The 22,071-nt window shown below is 41.6% G+C and overlaps 1 protein-coding gene across 2 annotated transcripts in view; it reads left to right on the plus strand.

The window, feature by feature from the left end:
* HS2ST1 (heparan sulfate 2-O-sulfotransferase 1) overlaps window positions 1–22,071 on the plus strand; it is a 140,051-nt gene that overhangs the window by 108,979 nt on the left and 9,001 nt on the right. For both annotated transcript variants that reach the window (XM_020794578.3, XM_078392204.1), the window contains exons 3-6: window positions 2,552–2,637; window positions 15,246–15,384; window positions 18,191–18,288; window positions 19,444–19,601. In XM_020794578.3, coding sequence (XP_020650237.2) covers window positions 2,552–2,637; window positions 15,246–15,384; window positions 18,191–18,288; window positions 19,444–19,601 — 481 coding nt within the window. The remainder of the gene's footprint in view (window positions 1–2,551; window positions 2,638–15,245; window positions 15,385–18,190; window positions 18,289–19,443; window positions 19,602–22,071) is intronic.

Raw genomic sequence — 22,071 nt, forward strand, 5'->3', positions numbered from 1 at the left:
CCCTTACTTCCCTCAATTTTTAATCTAAAGCTTTTAGACAAAAGTATCATCTTATACATGGAAAAATATGGTACTATGCTAGAGCTTCTGGAAACCTGAACAGAGGTACTTCTGTACTATAACATTGTTGCAGGTGACACATTTTCATTTACTGTCATATTTTGTTTAATGAAGGCTTTCTGGATTATAGAGATGTCCAAACTATTCCAGAAGCCTGTAACCTTATTTCCTAGGAGCCCTAGAAATGCTTCCGAAGAATTCTAACTGGTAAAATTAAGTCAGTATCAGAACAGATGTATGCAGTTTCTCTGGGATATTACTCAGTATTCCATTCTACCTCTGCTTATACCTCTTTGCACATTTGCAAGTTCTGGACAGGCAAACTGGGCCATACTCGTGTTTTTAGTAGACAGGCCCTGCAATTTAATGTACTGAACATCCATTAGATCTATGAACAGCCCTGGCCCACTGTTAGGAGAGGCAGATTTTCACACACTGTTCTGAAATGAATCAGTTAGTGGAAAGCAGACAGCATCACACCACATTTTAAATGGTGGATCTTAGCACTCTGCTAGTCATTACAGGATTGTATGTTGGATCTGGCCACAGACACACATACTTTAGTTATAACCCATTTAGATTCTTGTAATATGCTTTATGTGGGGCTGTCTTTGGAAAGTGTTCAGAAACTTCCCCTAAATCATTTAGAGGAACCATGTGGTTCCCCTGTTACCACAGCTGTAACCGGCCACTGCTCCTTTCTGGGCACAATTTAAAATGCTGGCTATAATATACGAAGCCTAATAATTTGATTATTTAAGATAACAAGTAGAACTTGGCTACTTGAAAGACAATTTTCTTCCATATGAGGCTGGGGTTTTTGTTCTACCACTGTATATTCTTAGTGGCTGCTTTCAAGCTCTGGCATTCCTTGGCAAGTGAGTCCAAATAGTTCTGTCTCTGTTCTTCCATGGACTGTTCTTCCATTATTATTTATAGACTGTTGTGGCAACTGAATTGATATGTTACTGGAACTGGTTTTCATCTGACATGCCTCCCCCCATTACTGAAGTGGATTTAAAAAAAAAAAAATTTACGGTTTCATTTGGGCTTTCTTGCTATCTATCTTGAGGTCTGATGTTCAGTTGAAAAGCAGGACGTAAATTAAACAAATACGTCCATTTTATTGTGAATGATAGCACAGGATAGTGGCCAAGAGCAAGTCCTCTATGATGGGAAAGCTGTGGTTCAAAACCTGTATCAGTTATGAGCTCTCTGATGGCCTTCTGCAGGACACTATTTTTTCAGTCCCACACTTGTAATAAAAGGAGTCACTTTGCTGGATTTCTGGGTATTGCCCATGAAACAGGGGCTTCTAGGAGCTGAAGTTAAACTGGTAGTTGGGGTACAGGTTGGGAACTGCAGGCTCAGAAGTTATGTGGGAAGCATTAGAGCCCTTGAAAGAAATAGCATATCAGTTCAAAGTGTTAAGGATGCAGTCTGACAGGCATCTAGCCTGCTATTTGGTCTCCTTTGGGGACAGTTTGGTTTACTCCCTTTTCCAGCAAACACCTAATGTAATCACTGGAGCGAAACAGCCAGCCCCGAAAGTATTCCTACCCATAACTTTCTGCGCCCCCATCAGGGGGTTCTATTTTTTTGTGGGTGTGTGTGGTAAAATTGTTCCATTTTTATTTGTTTCCAGTGTGTGCAATCATTGGAAACAAACCAAGTGAGCAGTGTGGCTGTCAAATTGCTTGCTGCTGGGAATTTGCCATATTAAGGTTTGCAACAAATGGGGTACTGGACCTTTCCATGACCTCCAGTAACCATGTTTAGCTCACTCCAAATGAACCTGTGTAGATAAGCCTCAGTTCACTTTTTACTGTTACTACATGCTTTTGCTGTGGATATTTGTGGTCTCTTTCCATAAAAAAGACTTGAGATCCATTCTGATTCTAACTAAATGCAAGTTAATGTATTTCCTTCTACAATGAGCTTTATATCTTGACTTAAGGATTTGGTATTTTGACTCCTTCTTTTTGGTGCTGGAGATGATATTTTCCCAAATAAAATTGCATTTATATTGGCATGAGCGCATTACAGTATTGTGTGACATTTAGAATTGCTAAATATATTAAATTAGCCTTTGAGAGTAGGAAGGTTTTTTTCCTCCTAGGGTCAATATATACTTCCAAAGCCATTTCAGTTAAGAATTATTTAAACAATTATTTGTTGTGGCATTTTGATTACCAAAATCCTATTAGTTATGCCCATTGGCATAAAAATAGAATTTTGAACACTAAGACCACTACGTGCGCTTGATTTTATCCTATGTACTGTATTTAATTATGGACTTTTCAAAATCTACTTCTTTGTTACCTTCTGGTGGTGTCTGCAAAAAGCCTGATTGGCTGTTTCACAGTAAACTGAACTTTTGTCACCGCTGAGCTGAGCCCTAGCTGAGGGTCATCTCTTGATGATAGATTATTTCATTTAATTGTAAACAGCCAAGTTTTTGTTAACATTACAGGATTTTTTTTTCTTGCAGGTACGATTTGTGAAGAATGTAACTTCCTGGAAGGAGATGAAACCTGGGTTTTATCATGGACATATATCCTTCTTAGATTTTGCAAAGTAAGCTTTCTTGGCGGTGGCTCCTCACCTCTGGAATAATTTACCCCCTGATATTCGCGCGGCTCCCTCGCTGGGTATTTTCAAAAACCAACTAAAAACACTGATGTTTCGGCAGGCCTTCCCCTCAATCAACTCCTGATCTTTCCTTCCTCTCCTTTCCCTTTGTGTTTGTTCTAGTTGTCAAAAGTTGAAAGCTTTTCTTTATGTGATACTGTTTTTATTTATATTGTGGTATTTTTTGTTGTAAGCCGCCTAGAGTGGTCCTAACTGACTAGATAGGCGGGATATAAATCGAATAAATAAATAAATAAGCTATTCAACAAACAGCTCAGTTTGCCGCAATCTGAGCTTAAAATATGTTGTTGTCATTTGAAAGTGTTTTGGGAGTCACTTTAGACTTTACTGCCATCTAATGGTCAAGATCAGAAACTGCAGTTCTGAACATCATTTTTTTTTGCTTTCAGCGACACCAGTCAGTATCTTTCCTTTCTTTGTATTATTGACTTGTCATTTTGGTAATCCTTCTTCGAAAGGACAAACACTTCCATTTCCTCTTAACATGTTTTGGCAATTAAAGTCCCAGAAATAATTCTTCATTAATCCTATAGCTTCTTTGTATTTCAAGGAAACATGTATATATTTGATAACTGTGAGCACATTCCATCTACTCCTAATTAACAAACAGAGAAATTAATCATTTTTTCATAGTTTTATTTCTTTATTTAGTATTTATGTAGCTGAATGTATTTTAAATTACCTGGATATCTCCAAAGTTATTATTATTTAGGCGGTGCTAAAGCTTTCCCAAGTGGGAAAAAGTTTGTCAAGTGGGATGGATTGACTCTACCATACAAGAAAACCCAAGAGCCTGGATGATCATTGTGGCCTTCACCTCCATCCTATGTACTACATCCTATGTACTAATCTCACCCTTCTTGCTTTGAAACAGTATCTAGGTGTCACAATGATCATGTGCCATCAATTCAATTCTGACTTACGGAGATATTTTCAGGGTTTTCCAAGTAGAGAATATTCCTAAGTGGTTTATCATTCCCTTCTTCTGGTGGTGTCCTGGGACTGTGCAGCTTGTCCAAGGCTACATGGGCTGATTGTGGTCACAGAAGGCACAGTGGAGAATCAATCTCTCAGTCCCTGACTTCACAGCCAGATACTGAGCTGAACCACTGGGCTATCACATCACATAATTAATGTGGAGGTCATGGGAAATAGGGAGGTCATGGAAAATGGAAAGGAGAAATAAAGTTGTTGCTTTTTCAAAGCTTTAATTGGACCAGCAAACATACCTTGGGGTGTTTTTGAACTGTGACACAGCATATTGTTTATAATGTCCTTCCTTAATCAGCTTAAATCAATGCCATAGTGTGTTACTGTCTTCACAGGAGACTTATTTTAACAATTGCACTCCCCGATTACATAATTCAAGTGGTAATTTTGGAGCCAGTTAAACTGGTACTTAGCAGTAGCTCCGTTTCTAACATTCTAAATATGGGGAAGGAGGCGGAAGTTAGTAGGCAAGCCCCTTTATCTTTCCAGCCATGGAGTGTCAGTCCTTTAGCTATAGTGTGAACATGTTGGATCCAACTTCACTGGCTATCCACAAAGTTTTAAGTCACAGAAATGTAGTTTAAGAGTATGTACGTGCCTACAAAGTTTTTCTAACACAAAATAATGTTGGTTAAATGTAATCACTGCAGTATTGATGAAGTACATGATCTATGGCTCCATGACCTGTTTTAGACCTTCTAGCCTCTTGGTAAACATCATTATTATGTATCTGTGCTTTATCCTGTATGTCAAGCTGAACAGTGAAAATGGCTCTACAGTGGTGCCTCGCTAGACGATAATCTCTTCCACTGAAATTGCTGTTTAGCGAAATCATTGTCTAGCGAAAAGCATTTCCCCATTGGAATGCATTGAAACCTGTTTAATGCATTCCAATGGGGAAGAATCGTCGTTGTCTAGCGAAGATCGGCCATAAGAAAGCCACTTTGCGAACCGCCGATCAGCTGTTTAAATAGCTGTCTTGCGAAGCTTAGGTCCCGAAAACACCTGTTTTGCAAGCACGGAGGAAGCTGTCAAAATCGTTGTGTAGCGAAAATCGGTTTGCGAAGCAGGGACCAAACATTGTCTAGGGAAATTCCCCCATAGGAATCACTGTTTTGCGAATCGCTATAGTGATCGCAAAAAGTCAATGTTTAGAGAAAAAACTGTCATGCGGGGTAACTGTCTAGTGAGGCACCACTGTATAAGTGTCAGTTGATGTATGTGGGACAACACGTTTTGTTTCCTTACAGAGTTGAGCAATGAGGGCAGAGTACACTTTATCTAAAGTGTGTGTGTGTTGCTCCCTCCTCACCAGTTAAACCACATATGAATAAGTTCTGGAACTCCATATACCCCAAACACAGGTGCATTATATCACAGGGTTTAAGAGTTGCTAGTACCATCCTTCTGTAGATTATACTGTACTGTAGTGAAGACTTCTCATTCCATGATTTACACATCACATCTTGAGCATGATCATAAGCTTAGCTCAAGGATGATCAGATTCCAATGGACCATGGGCCATTTCCCCCTCCTCTGAACTTCAGATGCTGCAGTTCCTCTCCAGTCCCCAATGAAATACCTAGAAATGTTGTGTTCCAAAATTGCAACCCACTTCTCAGTGATTTGTTTTAGGCCTTAAAAGACCCTCTCTCTCTTTTAATGGGGAAAATTGTAGCCATGCATGTCTCAATGTCCGTGAGAAGGCATATCTTATTATAATTTACTGCTTGTCACTAATTTGAGTGGTAAAGTTATTCCCACCTCTCTCACTAGGCAGCTGCTTCTTTTTGTATGTTTTCTGGTTCCTTTGTTATTGCTTGCTCTTCTTTCCTGATCACTTTTTGAGAAGTGGGTAGGGAGCGTGTCTCCATGCTAGAAACTCCATTTTTGTCCTTTATCACCTTACTGTAAGTACAAATGGTAACTGATTAAATGTCACTTCTTTCTTTTTAAGATACATCTAGAATGATCACTTTTTACTACAAAATGGGCTAGACTGTGTGTCCCGATGGAGAAATTGTGAAACTGGGCTAAATCTCTCACACTTTTTGTATTTTTCTGCCTTATGTTCTGCTAACAAAGGAAATCAGCTAATTCCTAATATAAAAACTTTTTGTTTTACCAAAAAAATGCAACATTTTTAACAACCAGCAAAAGACTAGATAGGTGAAGTTACGTTTAAACAGTTACGTTTATAGCCTGGAAAGATCTAGGAAGTGTGATTTCCAATTTGGAAGCAAACTACTTTTCTGGGGTTCCCTGTTGGGGCCTGGGTAGCTGAATGCAGTCCAACGGCCAAACCTTCCCTTCTCCTGATCTAGCTGGTAAAGATGTGGAGATTCATTATATGAACAGCAAGAGTGAGGACTAAAAAATGACAGAACACTTTATCCATAGTCTCATTATGTACATCCATTCTGTCTTGGATCATTCTCCATTACTTAACCATGATTAATCTGTAGGTAGAGCGAGATTCCAAAAGGGAATGAAACTGTTCAGTTTTATCTATTCCATGTATTGTGGAAAACAAGAAAAAAGCAAAGACAAAGAAGGTATGCATTGCAGATAAAGTTTTACCATAACCATGCCATATGAGGTAAAGAATGCCAAAGGCTACAACAGCAGGCGAAATGTTCCCATATGGAAACATTACAGGCAAAGAAATAGTTGCCAAAATTCAGTCTTTGAAAAGCAGTATGAGCATAGAATTGTTTTGTTTCCTCAAATTTCAGAAGTGCAGAATTTTATATTAACAGACTTCCTGTGTTGAATGTGAAATGAAATAATAAAGTTGTTAACTTTGTGAACTGCCAGGTAAGTATTACTCTATTCTATACATTATTGATAAGACAGAGAGCTTAAAACATTATGCAGTTACTGTAACTTTTCATTCTAAAACCATTTTACTTCAAAAAAAGGATACTAAGCAATTTCACAGATTTCATTCATATGCATATTTCTTTCCAGGGACACATTATTCCTGTTTTTTTATTTGATACCCTTTCACCTAGTGATTGATCCCTTCCACCAACAACTTGTGTTCTTCTATTAATGAGTAGTTTTTATTATTAAAGTAATGGAAAGTGCAGTGTTTGTTCTTGGCAATAAACAAGAGTGGTGTTGTACAGTTGATAATTATAGTGTCATTTGTTGGCATAAGTCTTTCATGTGTTTGCGTGTGTGAGAGAGAGAGGGAGGGAAGGAGAGAAATTGAGAGAGAACACTGTCACACTCACATATACTGATAAAATCACTTTGAACATAAACATTTTACAAGAGTGGTGATACAGTATTCTAGATGAGTGATTCTTAACCTTCATGTCCTGTGCCCCACCAATCACTGTTGCTACAGAACTTGGGTTCCACTATGAAAGAAAAAAGGTGCTTGCCTTTTTTTTTTTTTTTTTTTTTTGGAAGAAGGCATTTTTGTGTATACAGGGATTATGTTATTTTAATGTTATTGTATATGGTAAGTTTTAAGGATGACAAAAAGTACAGTGGGATTGGTGGAGCTAAGCAAAAACAAAAATAGCCATTGCTTTAATATGACATGGACAAAGGGTTGCCTAAAAACGGCATGTACTCCCAGGGGCTAGTCTCCGAACGCCCTGCTTTAGTACCCAGTACAGCAAATTAGTCACTGCAGAAGCTTCTGAGTGCATAATTTGCCATCTAAATGTTATTTTCTTTCTTCCAAACTGGTTTTTAGTTCCCAAATATCTTATTTTAAGAAAGTAGAAGGAAATAAACAGTTAACTGCCTGTTTCTGAAAACATCCTCTCCCCTCCCCTTCTGAGGGTGGAACTCAGTACCACATAGGGCATTGTGTTTCCTCCATGAATCCCACCAAGTTCTTGTGTGGGCAAAAATGGCCCATGAACCCTTAAACATTGCCACCCTGTATTATTGGTGGAAATTATAACAATAGTCTTAAGTATGAATTTTGCTGGTACAGTATATAGAACACAAATATAGAAGATGCAGATCTGTATGCCCAGTTTGTAGAAGGACTGGGGAATTGAGGAAGAGTGAATTCTTAATTACAGTGGTGCCTCGCTTAGCGAGGTTAATCCGTTCCAGATTAACCCTCGCCCAGCGAAACATCGCTAAGTGAACTTAAAAAGCCCATAGGAACGTATTAAAACTGATTTAATACGTTCCTATGGGCTTAAAACTCACCGTTCTGCGAGGTTCCTCCATTGCGGTGGCCATTTTGGATGCCTCATTAGCGAGGCAAAGCAGCAGTCGCCATTTTATTTTAGCGGCGGCTATTTTGGAACCGCCGATCAGCTGTTCGCTATGCTTTGATCGCGTCCGCACGATCATTGCATAGCGAAAAAAGCCCAAAGGGGCCATCGCTGAGCGAACGTTCTGCCGATGGCCCGCAACCCCTCGCTATGCGGTTTCATTGCATAGCAAGGCGCTCACTATGCGAGGCACCACTGTATTGTTATGAATACCTTGCATCCCACCTAGACTGCTTCACTGTATCACTGGTTTACATGTCCCCACCGGTTGAGAATGATTATTCTTGACATTTGACCCAGAGAAGAAGGGTGTGCCATTCAGCTTTACTTTCAGCTGCTCTGTATCTTCATCTACATTCCCTACAAAATAAAGATTTGAGACTACTATAAAGCTTGTTAAAATACTCCTATTAAAATATTGCTTCTTGAGGATTAGATGTGGCTACCTCAAGAAAAAGATTCTCCACTTTTGGAGTAAGGCTTGGGGCTCTAAAATTTATTTTACTAGGCTTAATTCAGCCAGATTGGACTGGATCTAAATATAATAACCCGCTGGATAGCTTAGTGGTTTAGCTATCTGGCTGCAGATCCAGAGGTCCTCACTGTGCCTCCTTGACAGGGGTTGGACTGAATGATCCACAGGGTCCCTTCCAGCTCTGCAATTCTAAGATGATGTGGCATTCACAATCCCAAGCTTCATGCCAACATCCTCTGGGCAAACAAGGCTGAAATCATCCAAGCATTTGCCAGAAATGGCTATTACGAACATCTTGGGCATGCTTACTTGTCTTGGCAGCTCTCTTGTAATTTTTGTAACCTGATGAAGAAATGCTTATTTGGTTCCCTAGTTCAAACAATAACTGTAGATGCACTTTATTCAGACTAATGTTCAGAAACAGACCGACTCAGAAGTATCTGCAATTCCGGAATGATTACTGTGCGAAATAAGGGTGCACCCCAGGGTGGAGAAATACTGTGTGACAAAAAATACACATGACAAAAAATATGATTGGCAATTTCAACTCAGGAAAAGAGATATAAAAAAATAATACAGTAGATTGAGATGCTGGTGCCGTGGAGGAAGTGAGTGACAGCTGAACCCCTCAGTAAAGCCCAGGAATCTCCCCTGGTCATTCTAACCACTAAAGCACTGAGAGCTCAAACTGAGATGGCCATGTGGTGTGTGCATTTTACACTGCTGTAGGTTGAAGACAAAGGCTTGTGTTGCTGTTTAGACAGCCTTTTTGCAATATTCTTCACTGTCTTCATTCTCTCATTCAGCTTTGTTTACAAAATTTTACTGAAGTATTATGGCCCAATTGGGATTGAATATGTGTGTCATTATAGGAGGATGATTATTATACGTCCTTTGAGTAGGTAGGTCAAATAATCACAATGCTGTGAAACACACACACACCCAGTGTCATAGCCATTGCTGCTCCCATCATTTCAGGGTATGTTTTTTCCCCTAACAGATATTTAGGCACACACAGATAACCATAGACGTAGGGATGCAGCAGTTAGAACCAGTCTTTATGCTCTTTATTTGGATGCAGAGCAGGTATATGCTTCTAGTGATAAAACTTCAGAACTGTTTTTCATAGCTCTGCTTTAGAAGATCTGGGGTTGTTGGCTCATTTGTTGGAAAGTCTTTGTATGTAATTGATTTCTATATTTGTTTAAACAGTAGACATTTATTTTTGCGAATTGGAAAAATGTTCTTCATCATTAAAACAGTTAACTTAGGGGGGAAAGGTTTCTGTACATCAGGACTATTTTAAAATATTTTTGTATTTCTTAATTATTGTATTCAGATGAATCAGCAATATTCAGGTGTAGGGCATATCCAGCTTGGAAAGCCCTGCTTGTTTAGCCTGCAAACTGTGAAAGGGTAATGAACATGCAGAGAATTACCTGTCTAGCATATAGCCATGTTTGTGTTAAAATGCACAAGGTACAGATGTCTCCCTTCCATTTGTTAATGTTGTTCTTCATGGCCTCTGTGAATCACACTATGGGTAATCTGCGCATGTGGGGAGCCTCGTCGGAATATTCTAGAGCTTCTGTGGTAGCAAAGGAAAATACATTAGCATAGACCCCTCCACCGGTATATGTACCTTGGCACCAAGGATCTCCCTTCAGTTTCTTACAACCGCTGCGTTGAGAGCCTCAGTTGTTGCTTCTGTGAGAAATTTGAAAACGAAATTAGGAAAGTTATTGAACTTTATTATTATTATTACTATTTTCAAAACAAGATACGCTCCAGCCTTAGGGCCAAAGCATCCCCCCCTTCCGTTGTTTTCTTTTCAAAACCGGTTCTCAGTTCATGGCCTTTCCAAGCCCATTTAAAAGCTGTGTAGCCTGCAATAATGAGATCCTGCTCTTTGCTGCAAAAACTTTAAACGCGGAGTTATCTACTGTCACCTCTCTAGCCTCAAGCTTCAGCTCTGGGAGCAATCCCTAAAGCCATGGATGAAGCTGTTTCCAAAGTGACAAAACAGCGCCTGTCAGCGACTCCATCTTGTTCCAATCATTGATAACCTACTCTGCCCTCAATATCGATGGTCACGTGAGTGTACAAAGCCAAACATTCTACGTCGAAACCCTCGACATCGAAAACAGTCTCTAAGACAGTGGTTCCCAACCTTTCTCCGACCGGGGGCTGGTTGGAGGGTGCGGACTCTGTGCGTGGACCAGTGGGGGGCGGGGGCACCCCCCCGCACGCATGGGGGGTGTCATGCTTGCAGGTGGGTGTGTTGCGCAAGCATGACACACCCACCCTTAGGCGAGTCTGGCTTTGAACGGAGGGGAGGTGGCTTTGTCTTGGCAACCCACTTGAGCCTGGAGGACCTTGAGCTGATGGGTGGAGCGCCTGAGCCACGCCTTCCAGGACAAGGGCTTCCGCGTCCTCTTCGCTGAGTACGCCGCCGAGGTGGTGGCCCTGGAGGGCCAGCGGGGCGTCAAGACCCGCTTCCTCCTCCTGGCTCCTGACTGGGCGGGTGGCCAGCCCATTGCAGGAGTGGCCACGGGGGCTTGGCCGGTGTTCCGGCTCAGTTTCTTAGCCTCCTCTGACCCGGGGTTGCTGGGGAGACGGCAGCTGCATCTTCCTCTTTGCGTCAGCGCTCCGCCCATCAGCTCAAGGTCCTCCAGGCTCGAGTGGGCCGCCATGGCAAAGCCACCTCCCCTCTGTTCAAAGCCAGGCTCGCCCAAGAGGTGAGTGTGTCATGCTTGCGCAACACGCCCACCTGCAAGCACGACAACCCCCGTGCGTGCGAGGGGGTGGGGGTGTTCCGTGTCTGTGGACCGGGTGTTGATGATCCCTGCTCTAAGAGAAAACCATCCATGGACGCTTCCTTGGCATTGGAACCGTCACCTCCGAAGAAGGCTGAGTCTTCGAAATCAAAGCCTCCCAAAACTGTTTCCCTGACTCCACAACTACCGGAGTCTGGAAACCTCATCTATATTGGTTCTCTTTCAGATGAGGAGGCACTTCTACCTCATCAACCTCGCCGTCGCAGTCTCCCAAATGGGAACAGTGTGTTGATCAACTCACGGCTTTCCCTGATAGCCTGCAACAATCCTCGGGCTCTCAGAGTGAGTCTTCACAGATTGCCTTGTCAGTTATCCATGACACTAAATGCAACCGGAAACTGTGCCTTACTCTGTCCCTGTAGGCCTAGCACATCAACAAAGGCATCAAGCCTATATGAGTGTCAGCTTGCCTTCTCGCGCAGAAAGAGATCACGCTCAGCACCATCATCGGGATGCTGTTTCCCCTGATCGGTGCCTAATAGAGAAGCCCGTCAAACACTATCGGCCAGTCGCTTTTCCTGGCGGTGCTGCCCCTGCAAGATGTCTCTGCTAGGGAGTGTTCTGTGTCAAAGGGATCATATTACCACGATCACCCAGGACTACCTGGCACCTCTTATTTGTTGGCACCTAAGAGCCCCAACCAAGCCGATCAATACTCCTCGGCTCCGGGCACGTTGCAGCACCAGCAAGTTGCTATTTTCTTCTCCATTAAGAGGACCGTGAGTGCTCATCCTGCTCAGCGTCACCAGCATCTGTCTATTCCACCGTAATACAGTGTGGTCCATCAATACCTTTACCACTTCAACAGCTCTTTTAATTTCATGGCTGTTGTCCCCATCTGCAGTGATCATGGAGCCCAGGAAAGTAAAATCTGTCACTGCCTCCATATCTTCCCCTTCTCTTGACTCCCTATTTTAGCATTCCAATCCCCTATAATGAGAAGAACATCTTTCTTTGGTGCCAGTTCTAGAAGGTGTTGTAAGTCTTCATAGAATTGGTCAGTTTTAGCACTGGTGGTTGGTGCATAAACTTGGATTACTGTGATGTTGAAAAGTCTGCCTTGCATTCGTATTGAAATGATTCTATCATTTTTGAGATTATATCCCAGTACAGTTTTTCCCACTTTTTTGTTGACTATGAGGGCTACTCTATTCCTTCTACAGGATTCTTGCCTACAATAGTAGATATGATAATCGTCTGAATTGAATTCGCCCATTCCCATCCATTTTAGTTCACTGATGCCCAGGATGTCAATGTTTATTCTTGCCATCTCCTGTTTGACCACCTCCAGCTTCCCAAGGTTCATAGATCTTACATTCCAGGTTTGTATGCAGTATTTTTCTTTGCAGCATCAGACTTTCACCTCCAGGCGTGTCTGCAGCTGAACGTTCTTTTGGCTTTGGCCCAACCACTTCATTAGCTCTGGAGATACTTGTACTTGTCCTCTGCTCTTCCTCAATAGCGTGTTGGACGCCTTCCGACCTTAGGGACTCATCTTCCAGCTGCCTAGAGTGGTCCTATGTGATTCAGATAGGCGGGATATAAATTTAATTAATTAATTAATTAATTAATATCGTATGTTTTAGTTTAATTTAATTTAATTTATTTAATTTAACTTTCTCTCTTTCTTATCTATCATTTATTTTTTAGTATGTTTGTCAATAATGGATGCTTATGGATTTATATTGTTTTAATTGTACATGTTCTGTTGTTAGCCGCTCAGAGTGGTATAAATATACCAGATGGGCGGGATATAAATCAAATAAATAAATAAATAAATAATAGTTTCTGTTTATGGGGTTTTCTTGGCAAAGATACTGGAGTGGCTTGCCAGTTCCTGCTCCAGGTGGATCGTGTTTAGTTGGAACTCTCCACTATGACCTGTCCATCTTGGGTGTCCCTGCATGGCATAGCTCATAGCTTCTCTGTATTACTCAAGCCCCTTTGCTACAACAGGGCAGCAATCTGTGCAGGGGGCTTCAAGGTCTACCTTTCTGGAATTGTGGCTTATCAACCACCAACATATATGTTGGAAGCCGTCCAGAGTAGTTGATTGACTAAATGGGCAGGGTATAAATGCAAGCCGCCTAGAGTGGTCTAATATGATCAGATAGGTGGGATAGAAATAAAATAAAATAAATAAATAAATAAATTAAATAAATAAATAAACCTCTCAGCAACTTAGTTTTTCAGATACCCTACTCTGAAACGTTTCCTCAAGGGGCTATCACACCTTTACTACATATGTCCACCTTCTACCACCTCAGTGGTCACTGACATTCATCCTTTGACAACTTACAAGAGCCTCATTTGAGCCCATGACGTCAACTGCCCTCAGGTTACTTACCTTCAAAGCCATATTTCTTGTGGCCATCACACCAGCTTGACGTACTAGTGAATTTTCAGCCTTAACGTCTGACTACCCTTATATGCAGTGTTACCCAGATAAGGTTAAACTTTTTGTAGATATTTCTTTTCTATCCAAGGTTGTCTCCAAGTTCCACCTATCCCAGCCTTTAGTTCTTCCTTCTTTTTTTTCTGTCTCCTTCTACTTGTCAGAAAAGTATCCTCCATATTCTGGATGTAAGATAGGCTCTGGCTTTTACTCAATTCTTCAGATGCTCAGCTAGACTTCTTGTCAGTTACCAACTTCCTGCCAAGGTTCTTCAAGTTACCTCACCCAGAATATCTAACTGGGTTGCATCTACAATCCAGATTGCTTATCAGCTTGCTCGAGTTCCAGTGCCACAGAATATCCACCCTCTTTCTAGGGTGTTGGCGACATCTATGGTGTTTCTTCAGGGCATTCCTGTACCAAACATCTGCGCCTCTGCCACATGGTCACAGCCATCCATGTTTATCAATCACTACAGATTGGACGATTGGCAGTAATCTGATGCTGCTTTTGGGCATGCTGTGTTATCATCTACCTTGGCGTGACACCCTCCTCCAGGTACGGTAGCTTTTTGGTCACCCATAGTGTGATTCACAGAGGCCATGAAGAAGAACAACAGGTTACTTACTTGTACAGTAATTGTAGTTCTTCGCGTGGACCTCTGTGATTGACATGTCCCGACCCGGCCTCCCCACTGTCACACTCTTTTCGCCAAGGTACATATATCAGGGGTCTATGCTAATGTATTTTCCTTTGCTACCGCAGAAGCTCAAGAATATTCCAACAAGGCTCCGTGCATGTGCGGATTACCCATAGTGTGAATCACAGAGGTCCACTCAAAGAACTACAATTACTGGTAGGTAACGTGTCATTTTTAATAAGGAGCCTAATGCATTGTGATAGTGCTACTTTGTGCTGATGCTCCCATCAACATTATTAAAAACTATGCTTCAGTTTTTACAGTGCCATGTTTGAAATGGAACATAAAAGTTAAAGTGCTGAACTTAGTTCAGTCCCACAAGATTTCTGAACTTCAGAATTGAGCTAATGCAGTTAATCACTTTTGCAGCTCCCATTTTGCAGCAGGCAGAATTATTATTCCTGTATAGCAAGACTTGAGAAAACAAAAAGGAGTATCTGATCATCTCCCTTCTTCCCATACCTTTCCCCCATCTGGTAATTGTGGTCACACCAGCTGTATTATCTCCTTTCTTATAAAGCATAGTTTATAAGAGGCTGCATCTATCAGAAGCAGAAATACCACACAGGATCTCTGCTGATAATCATTATTATAAAAAATAAGCTGAGTGAATATATGTAAATATTAAATATCCTTGTTTAAAATCTATTAAAATGGAATGTATGAGGATAAGGTATGGTAATGTTTCTTTGAAAAATATTTAGAGCATTTAAATTTGTAAAACCTTTGAAATAGAAAACGTATTGTCTATTTCTCATTGTTTGTCCTAAGTGCCTCAACATGGCAAAATGGAAACATCTTTTAAAACTAACTTGACCCTAAATCAAATTTTGCATCATGCAGGAAATGCTCTGATTTGTTAATTGGATTATCTTTTCTGTTTCAGATTTGGCGTTAAAAAGAAACCTATATACATCAATGTCATTAGAGATCCTATAGAACGGCTGGTTTCTTATTATTACTTCCTGCGTTTTGGTGATGATTACAGGCCTGGACTCCGAAGACGAAAACAAGGCGATAAAAAAGTAAAAGTACATCTTGGGGGGCTCTGTTCATGATTTACCTCTGCAGACTGTAGCTTAACTAAACACATAAACAGAACTGTTCAAAAGCAAATTTGGTCCTGAATTGGATTGGACCATAAAGTGACCTAGTCATAAAGATGTTTTCTTTGAAAGTAGGAGTCTTTGTGAGTCATTCCTGCTTATGTGAAAAGCAGCCATCATCTCTGTGTGTCTTTATGCCCCCTTCCCATTTCTTTGGAGAATCCCAGAATCTTGTAGAGCAGATCTGAGAGGCATGTTTTGAAAGAATTTGTCAAAGATCACCTCCTCCACTCTTGCTCACCTCCCTTCTGTTAGTACTCATTCCATGAACTGAGGAACCTCTATTTATGGGAGGTGTATTCAATCTAGTATAATTGATATAAAGGTATTACTATGCATCAACATGTGGGCATGACAAGAATAGAATCATGATTCAGTGTTGAATAATTTTTGTCATATACTTTTTAGAGCATCATTAGCTAGTGTCTTGGAAATCTTACCGTATCAGTCACCATACTACTGAGCTTGCACCATCAGTTTTTTCTCCGTACAACAATGCAGATATTTCTAGATAAACAAGGTGAGAGCATATATCACCATTACCCAATGTCAAAATTTCATCAACAAAGCAGTAGAAGCATTTCTGACTTTAATATTTCAACAGCTCAGTTTGCATAAGTGATAGAATTTTTTTTATTTTGAATGATGCTTATAAATGTAGAATACCTGGTTCTATTCTTAGATCGTGAATAAAGTCTTGAGAGCCATGGTGATATAGTAGGTAAAGTGGGTTCAAATCCCCATTCACCCATGGAAACTCTTTGGGGGATGGCTGTAGTAAACTATACCTTGAGATCTCACATATCTTGAAAATGCTGTTAGGATTGCTCTAACTTGGAAGCAACTTGACAGAACATAACAATTACTACAATTTTTGTTGTATGAAACCATCATAAAATAGGTACATGACATGAAATGGGCTTATGTTGTTGCCAAACATAAAGACTTCCCCATAGCAAGTTCTACTACAACAAGGCTCTATTTTCCTGTGTACACTCACTCTAGTCCTATGTGTGTCTGCACGTGCACACATATAGATTCAAAATTATCATGCAGCCTACAAGCATACAAAGCAATTTCACTCAGTGATGTTCTGTTGTGCAGTTACAAAAATGGCATAACTTTCAGAAGTGAATCGCAGTAGGTTAAGAAATCTCTGTAGACATTACAGTGGTGCCCCGCATAGTGAGGTTAATCCGTTCCGGATTAACCGTCACTATGGGGAAACATCGCTACATGGAACGGAAAATCACATTGGAACGCATTAAACTTTGTTTAATGCATTCCAATGGGGCCCAAAACTCACAGTTCTGCGATGTTTCCCCATCCGGCCGCCATTTTCGCACCCTTGGTAAGCGAGGGTAGGGCGTGAAAATGCTGCGTGTGGCCATTTTGGTTGTCCGGTGGCCATTTTGGAACCGCCGATCAGCTGCTTTTTAAAAATCGCTATGCGAAAATCGGTAAGCGAAATGCTTACTGATCGTTGCAGAGTGATTTTCGGCTATAGAAAGCATTGGTATGTGATCGCATTAGTGATCCCAAAAAACGGATCGCTATGCGAATTCGTCATTAAGCGGTGCGCTCGTTATGCGAGGCACCACTGTATCTGTTTCATAATGAGCTATGTGACTCGCTGTGTAGTAGATAATGCTTATGAAGATTTGTTAACTAGCAGCAATTGATGCCTAAAAGTTACACCATTTTATAACTGCACAATAGGATTTCAGCCACTCAATGTGAGACGACTTCTAGTATTTTCCCAAAAGAACTATATGCAAGTATCAGTTGCTGTCATAGAGATTCATAGAACATGTACCTATGTGCAGCTTTTCAGGACCAGCCTTCTCCTGTAAATGCATTTTCACACACACACACACACACCCTTTTTTAAAACTTCTTTTTAAAAGCCTCTTGATTGCAGTAGAGCAGTCCGTGCGTCTTTGCACCAATTTCAGTGCCATACTGGTTAGCACATGCAGGCACCTTCTGTATTTACCATCTGCATTATACTATGTGGTTCTGTATTGTTCTGGAACAGTACAGTATTGTAAATTATGCTGTTATTTCTCCACCATTTCCTGTACAAGGGAAGAATTAAACTCTGATCCAGGTGATGAGTCTTCCATAGTTAATACTGTCCTAAGATAATTAGACTACACCAGCTTCATAAGAATGGTTGGAGACCTTAAAGGTAGCTAAAGCTTTATTTTGAGTTGTTGTGCAGCTCCTGCTGGAGGTTGCCCCCAAAGTATTAGCCAGCAGGGTAATTTTTGTCAGTGAATCTTCATGGGTCAGGGTACTAGTGCCGAGGCAATCGTACGTACATTCTGAGTAATGGAAGATTCCCACTGAAATCAAATGTGGCTTGGCTTCTTGCATGCCACTACATTAGTTGCTTTTCTAGCACTAGCAGTTGTATACCAGATGCCACATTACATTGAATTCTGCATGTGCTGTTCACATAACCATCTCCTTTTATGTTGCCTGCAAATGGAAGCCAGTAAATGTTGACTCACTGGCATGGTTGGCGCATTTGTTTATTTCATTTATGCCTTGCTTTTCTCCCAGTGCAAGAGGCACATTGATGAAAATGGACCTCTTAATGTGAAGTTATGTCCTTGTAACCCAAGTACAAATGGCGACATATCCACATGGAGACCTTTTGACGTTTGATATGCAAGATGGAAATTTACAGCTTACTCTTGAGTTTTTGTCTTTGTTCCAGACATTTGATGAATGTGTAGCAGCTGGAGGTTCAGATTGTGCCCCTGAGAAACTCTGGCTTCAAATCCCATTCTTCTGTGGCCACAGCTCTGAATGCTGGTAGGAGTATAAAGTTTACTTAAGTTGCATATCAAGTATATTATTAAAGTGAATTTTAACAAATCAAAAAGAAGCCAAAATTTGGGGAAAGACATATCTGCACCTTAATTGACAAGTGTACCTTTGAACATATCAAACAAAATTGTTTTCTGTGCTCCAGAGGACTATCAACCATTTTCAGACTAAGCTGTGCATTTCTTTCCTCAACCTTTGTATTAATGACTGGGGCATATTGTTTAAAAGCTCATTTAAGTAGAAGTTATTTTTAAGTTGAAGAAATATTTGAACAGGCTAAAGCTACTTTCATTTTTAGTTAAAAAGTAAAGTTTATGGCAATTACAATATAAATATGGATGGATGCATGTGTCTATCACTATTGAACCATTTCCTTACAGGAAATTGAAGTTTAGAAGTTGATTTATCATATGTAAGTAGTTCAGGTCAAGTCTTATTACGGTTAACTTATCAGTAGGGGGGAAAAGAGGGAACCTAAGACAATGCTTAATTAATATAATTCTGCCCTAATACACTTTGTCTGAAGACCATTTCTTGCAAATTTTCTACACTGTATATCATTGTAGGAGATAAATGTATATATGATTATTTATTTCATCCAAGGCATGACAAATGCTTGCAAAAATATGAAGTGCCATATGAATATTTAACCTTTCCAGAAGATTGAATTTCCTCTTGCCCCCTCCCTGTTTCACCTCTCCTAAAGTAGGCATGCCAAAATACAAATGTTCTGTAGTCTGTTATGGAAGACTGGTGCAAAGTTGAAACCTGCCTTTCACTTTCTACTTTTACACCATGTCAAAAGTGATACTCCTGAAAAGTTTGGTATAACAGGAAAAGTTTCCATATTGAATATTGCAGAGCACACTTGAAAAAGGCAGTTGTGTTATCAAGAAGTTAGAAATCAGAGCCATAAATCTTTTGACATCTAACCTAGGCAATGAAGAGAGCAAAAAGTGGGGAGCAAGGAAAAAAGCAAAGGAAATTAAAAATGTGTGTGGCTGAAACTTTGTTTTCTTGCCTGTGCAAAGATAACAGCCCAGCCATTCTTTTAGCCTGGTGTGAGAATATCTAAATGAAGGAAACCAAAATTCTTGGCAGACATCAAAACCTTCCTGTAATTACTTTTTATCGTTTTAGGAATGTGGGAAGCAGATGGGCTTTGGAACAAGCCAAATACAACTTGATTAATGAATATTTCCTAGTGGGAGTTACTGAAGAGCTTGAAGACTTCATTATGTTGCTGGAGGCAGCTTTGCCCCGCTTCTTCAGAGGTGCTTCAGAACTCTATCGCACAGGTATTTAAGTATTTGTATTATAGTAGCTCATTGTCATTTTCTTTTTTTAAGTTTAGTTTATTCCTCTTGATTTTTGTTTTAATTATCTCATTAGATTTTGATAGGCAGCTTGTAGCCCAACAGATACTATCAGATAGGATATTCCTGTCCCAGTGGCTGTTTCCTTTTATTCTTGTGTGTGCTTGGCATCATGCACATCCATGCTTTGTAGTCTAGTTAGTTTCTTCTCTGCTTGTAGTTGTGAAGGTGAATGAACCATGAACAGCTCTGCCATGTCCTTTTGGGGTTCAAATCAAATAAATTTATTGTCATTGTAAGTGTATACATAGTATACCCATACAACGAAATTCACACAAACACCCAGAGACCAGGCCCATACCCACACACGTAAAAAATCCCCAAACACTCCCCACCCACTAAAATCTAGACAGTTTTGTTGCATTGGGGCAAGAGCTCAGAAATATAATTTTAAAAACAAAAGCAAAGTGTGCTGCTTATATACCACTCCATAGTGCTTAAAGTACTCTCTGTGCAGTTCACAATTTAATTTTACAGACTACACATTGCACAAACACACACACACACTGCAAACTCAATTTACCAACCTTGGAAGGATGGAAAGCTGAGTGAACCTCAAATCGGCAATCCTGGGATTGAAATAGTGTTGTGAGCAGAGTTTTGGCTGCAATATAGCAGTTTAGCCACTGCACAATGAGTGGCGTCCTCCCAATCACCCCTACTGCATTGCGAGCAGAGTGTAGAAAGTTATTCTCTAAATGAGGGGTCTCAAGCTCAATTTACCTGCGGGCCGCTGGAGGCAGAGTCTGGGTGAGGCTGGGCCGCATCAGATTTTCCACAAGAAAAGCTTTGTTAAAGCTTTTTGTGTCTGAACAGGGAGACTCTGTCCGCTGACAGGCCATCATTTATCCTCCCTCCTCCTCCTCCTGCCCCCAGCACCCTCCGGTGAGAGCCCTGTCCTGCAGCAGGACAAACGGGGTTGACCCAAGGAAGCGGCTCCGTCGCCTGCTCAGGATGACCCACAGCTGCCGATGCAGGAGACGTTTCCTTTACACCTTTTTGCTGTGGAAGGGGCGCCAGGGTGACCAGCCTCTCCAGCGGATTTGACCAGCTTGCTGAGGGAAAGTGTGCCAAAAGCCATTCGCCACAGTCAGCAGACAGAGCCTCCCTGTTCAGACATACTATATCTGGGCGAGCATTCAAAAGCCGAGGACAGAGGCAAGGCGGAAAAGAAAAGGCGGCTGTCTTTGGCGATGGCCCGGCTTGTGTGTTGCTCGCTGGGCCGTGAGCAGAAACAGGAAAGGGGTGGGTGGGAGGAAAGAGCACAGGTCCTCCTCCTTGCAGGGAACTTGCTTTTGTAAGGGTTCCCACCGGCATGTTTTGAGCTGGAAGTAAAATTAGTGCAGCGAATAAGCAAGGACAACAACCCGGAGAGAGCAAGATTTCCCCTTGTGGTTTGCTCTTGCCTGGTGTTACGATTCTCCACATAAGAAGCATGCCCTCTTTAGACGCAGGTTGGGGACAATGGACAGATGCTACAGGAAGACAAGGCACCCAGGTTCTGTGGAGGGGGTGGCAGTAAACTGCCAGGGTTTAAATGCTCACAGATTCACACACACACACCCCTAGCAGCTGCATGTGCCCCTTCTGCAAGGCTGGCCCCATCAGCAAAATAATCTGTCCCCTGTACCCAAGGGCTAATGGGGCTTCCTGGGGCTTCTTGACTCCCACTCTGGCAAGATGCTGTGGTCTTGGCCAGTGTGGCTCAGGGAGACGGGGGGAGGGGAGCGCGTGCAAGAAGGCTGTTATCTCAGCAGCATCCCCACCTGCGGCACGTCTGGGCAGGGAGCAGAGGAGCGCCAGGCGGGGGGAAGAAGCACAGAGAGGATGAGGTGACAGCAGCAGCCGCCTCACCAGGTGACCCACGAAGAGTGGGGGGAGAGAGAGACCTAAAAGCAGAAGCCCCGGTGGCACCAAACCCCGGAGGGAGAAGACTGCCGGGCAGGGAGAGGGCTCCCCTTCTGGGCATGTGGGCACTTCTGCTCCTGCTCCTTAAATTTTCATATTAAGGGGGGACCACAAACTATCCTCCCGTGGGCCGCAGTTGGCCCCCAGGCCGCAGGTTTGGGACCCCTGCTCTAAATGCTTCAACCCACATCATTAGTTAGTTACCATTGTAGTTATACTTTAGAAAATGCTTTACTTTCCCATTTCTCAAAAGTATCTAAAATTGGTTTTTGTTCTTTAAAATCTGGATACTACACACTGTTAGTCTATAGCAGTGGTTCTTAACCTTGGGTTACTCAGGTGTTTTTGGACTGCAAGTCCCAGAAGCCTTCACTACTAGCTGTGCTGGCTGGGGTTTTTGGGAGTTGCAGTTCAAAAACACCTGAGTAACCCAAGGTTAAGAACCACTGGTCTGTAGAACAAAATACACTCTCACGCTTTCCAG

Source organism: Pogona vitticeps, chromosome 4 (genome assembly GCF_051106095.1).
Source record: "Pogona vitticeps strain Pit_001003342236 chromosome 4, PviZW2.1, whole genome shotgun sequence".
NCBI classification, from domain to species: Eukaryota; Metazoa; Chordata; class Lepidosauria; order Squamata; family Agamidae; genus Pogona; species Pogona vitticeps.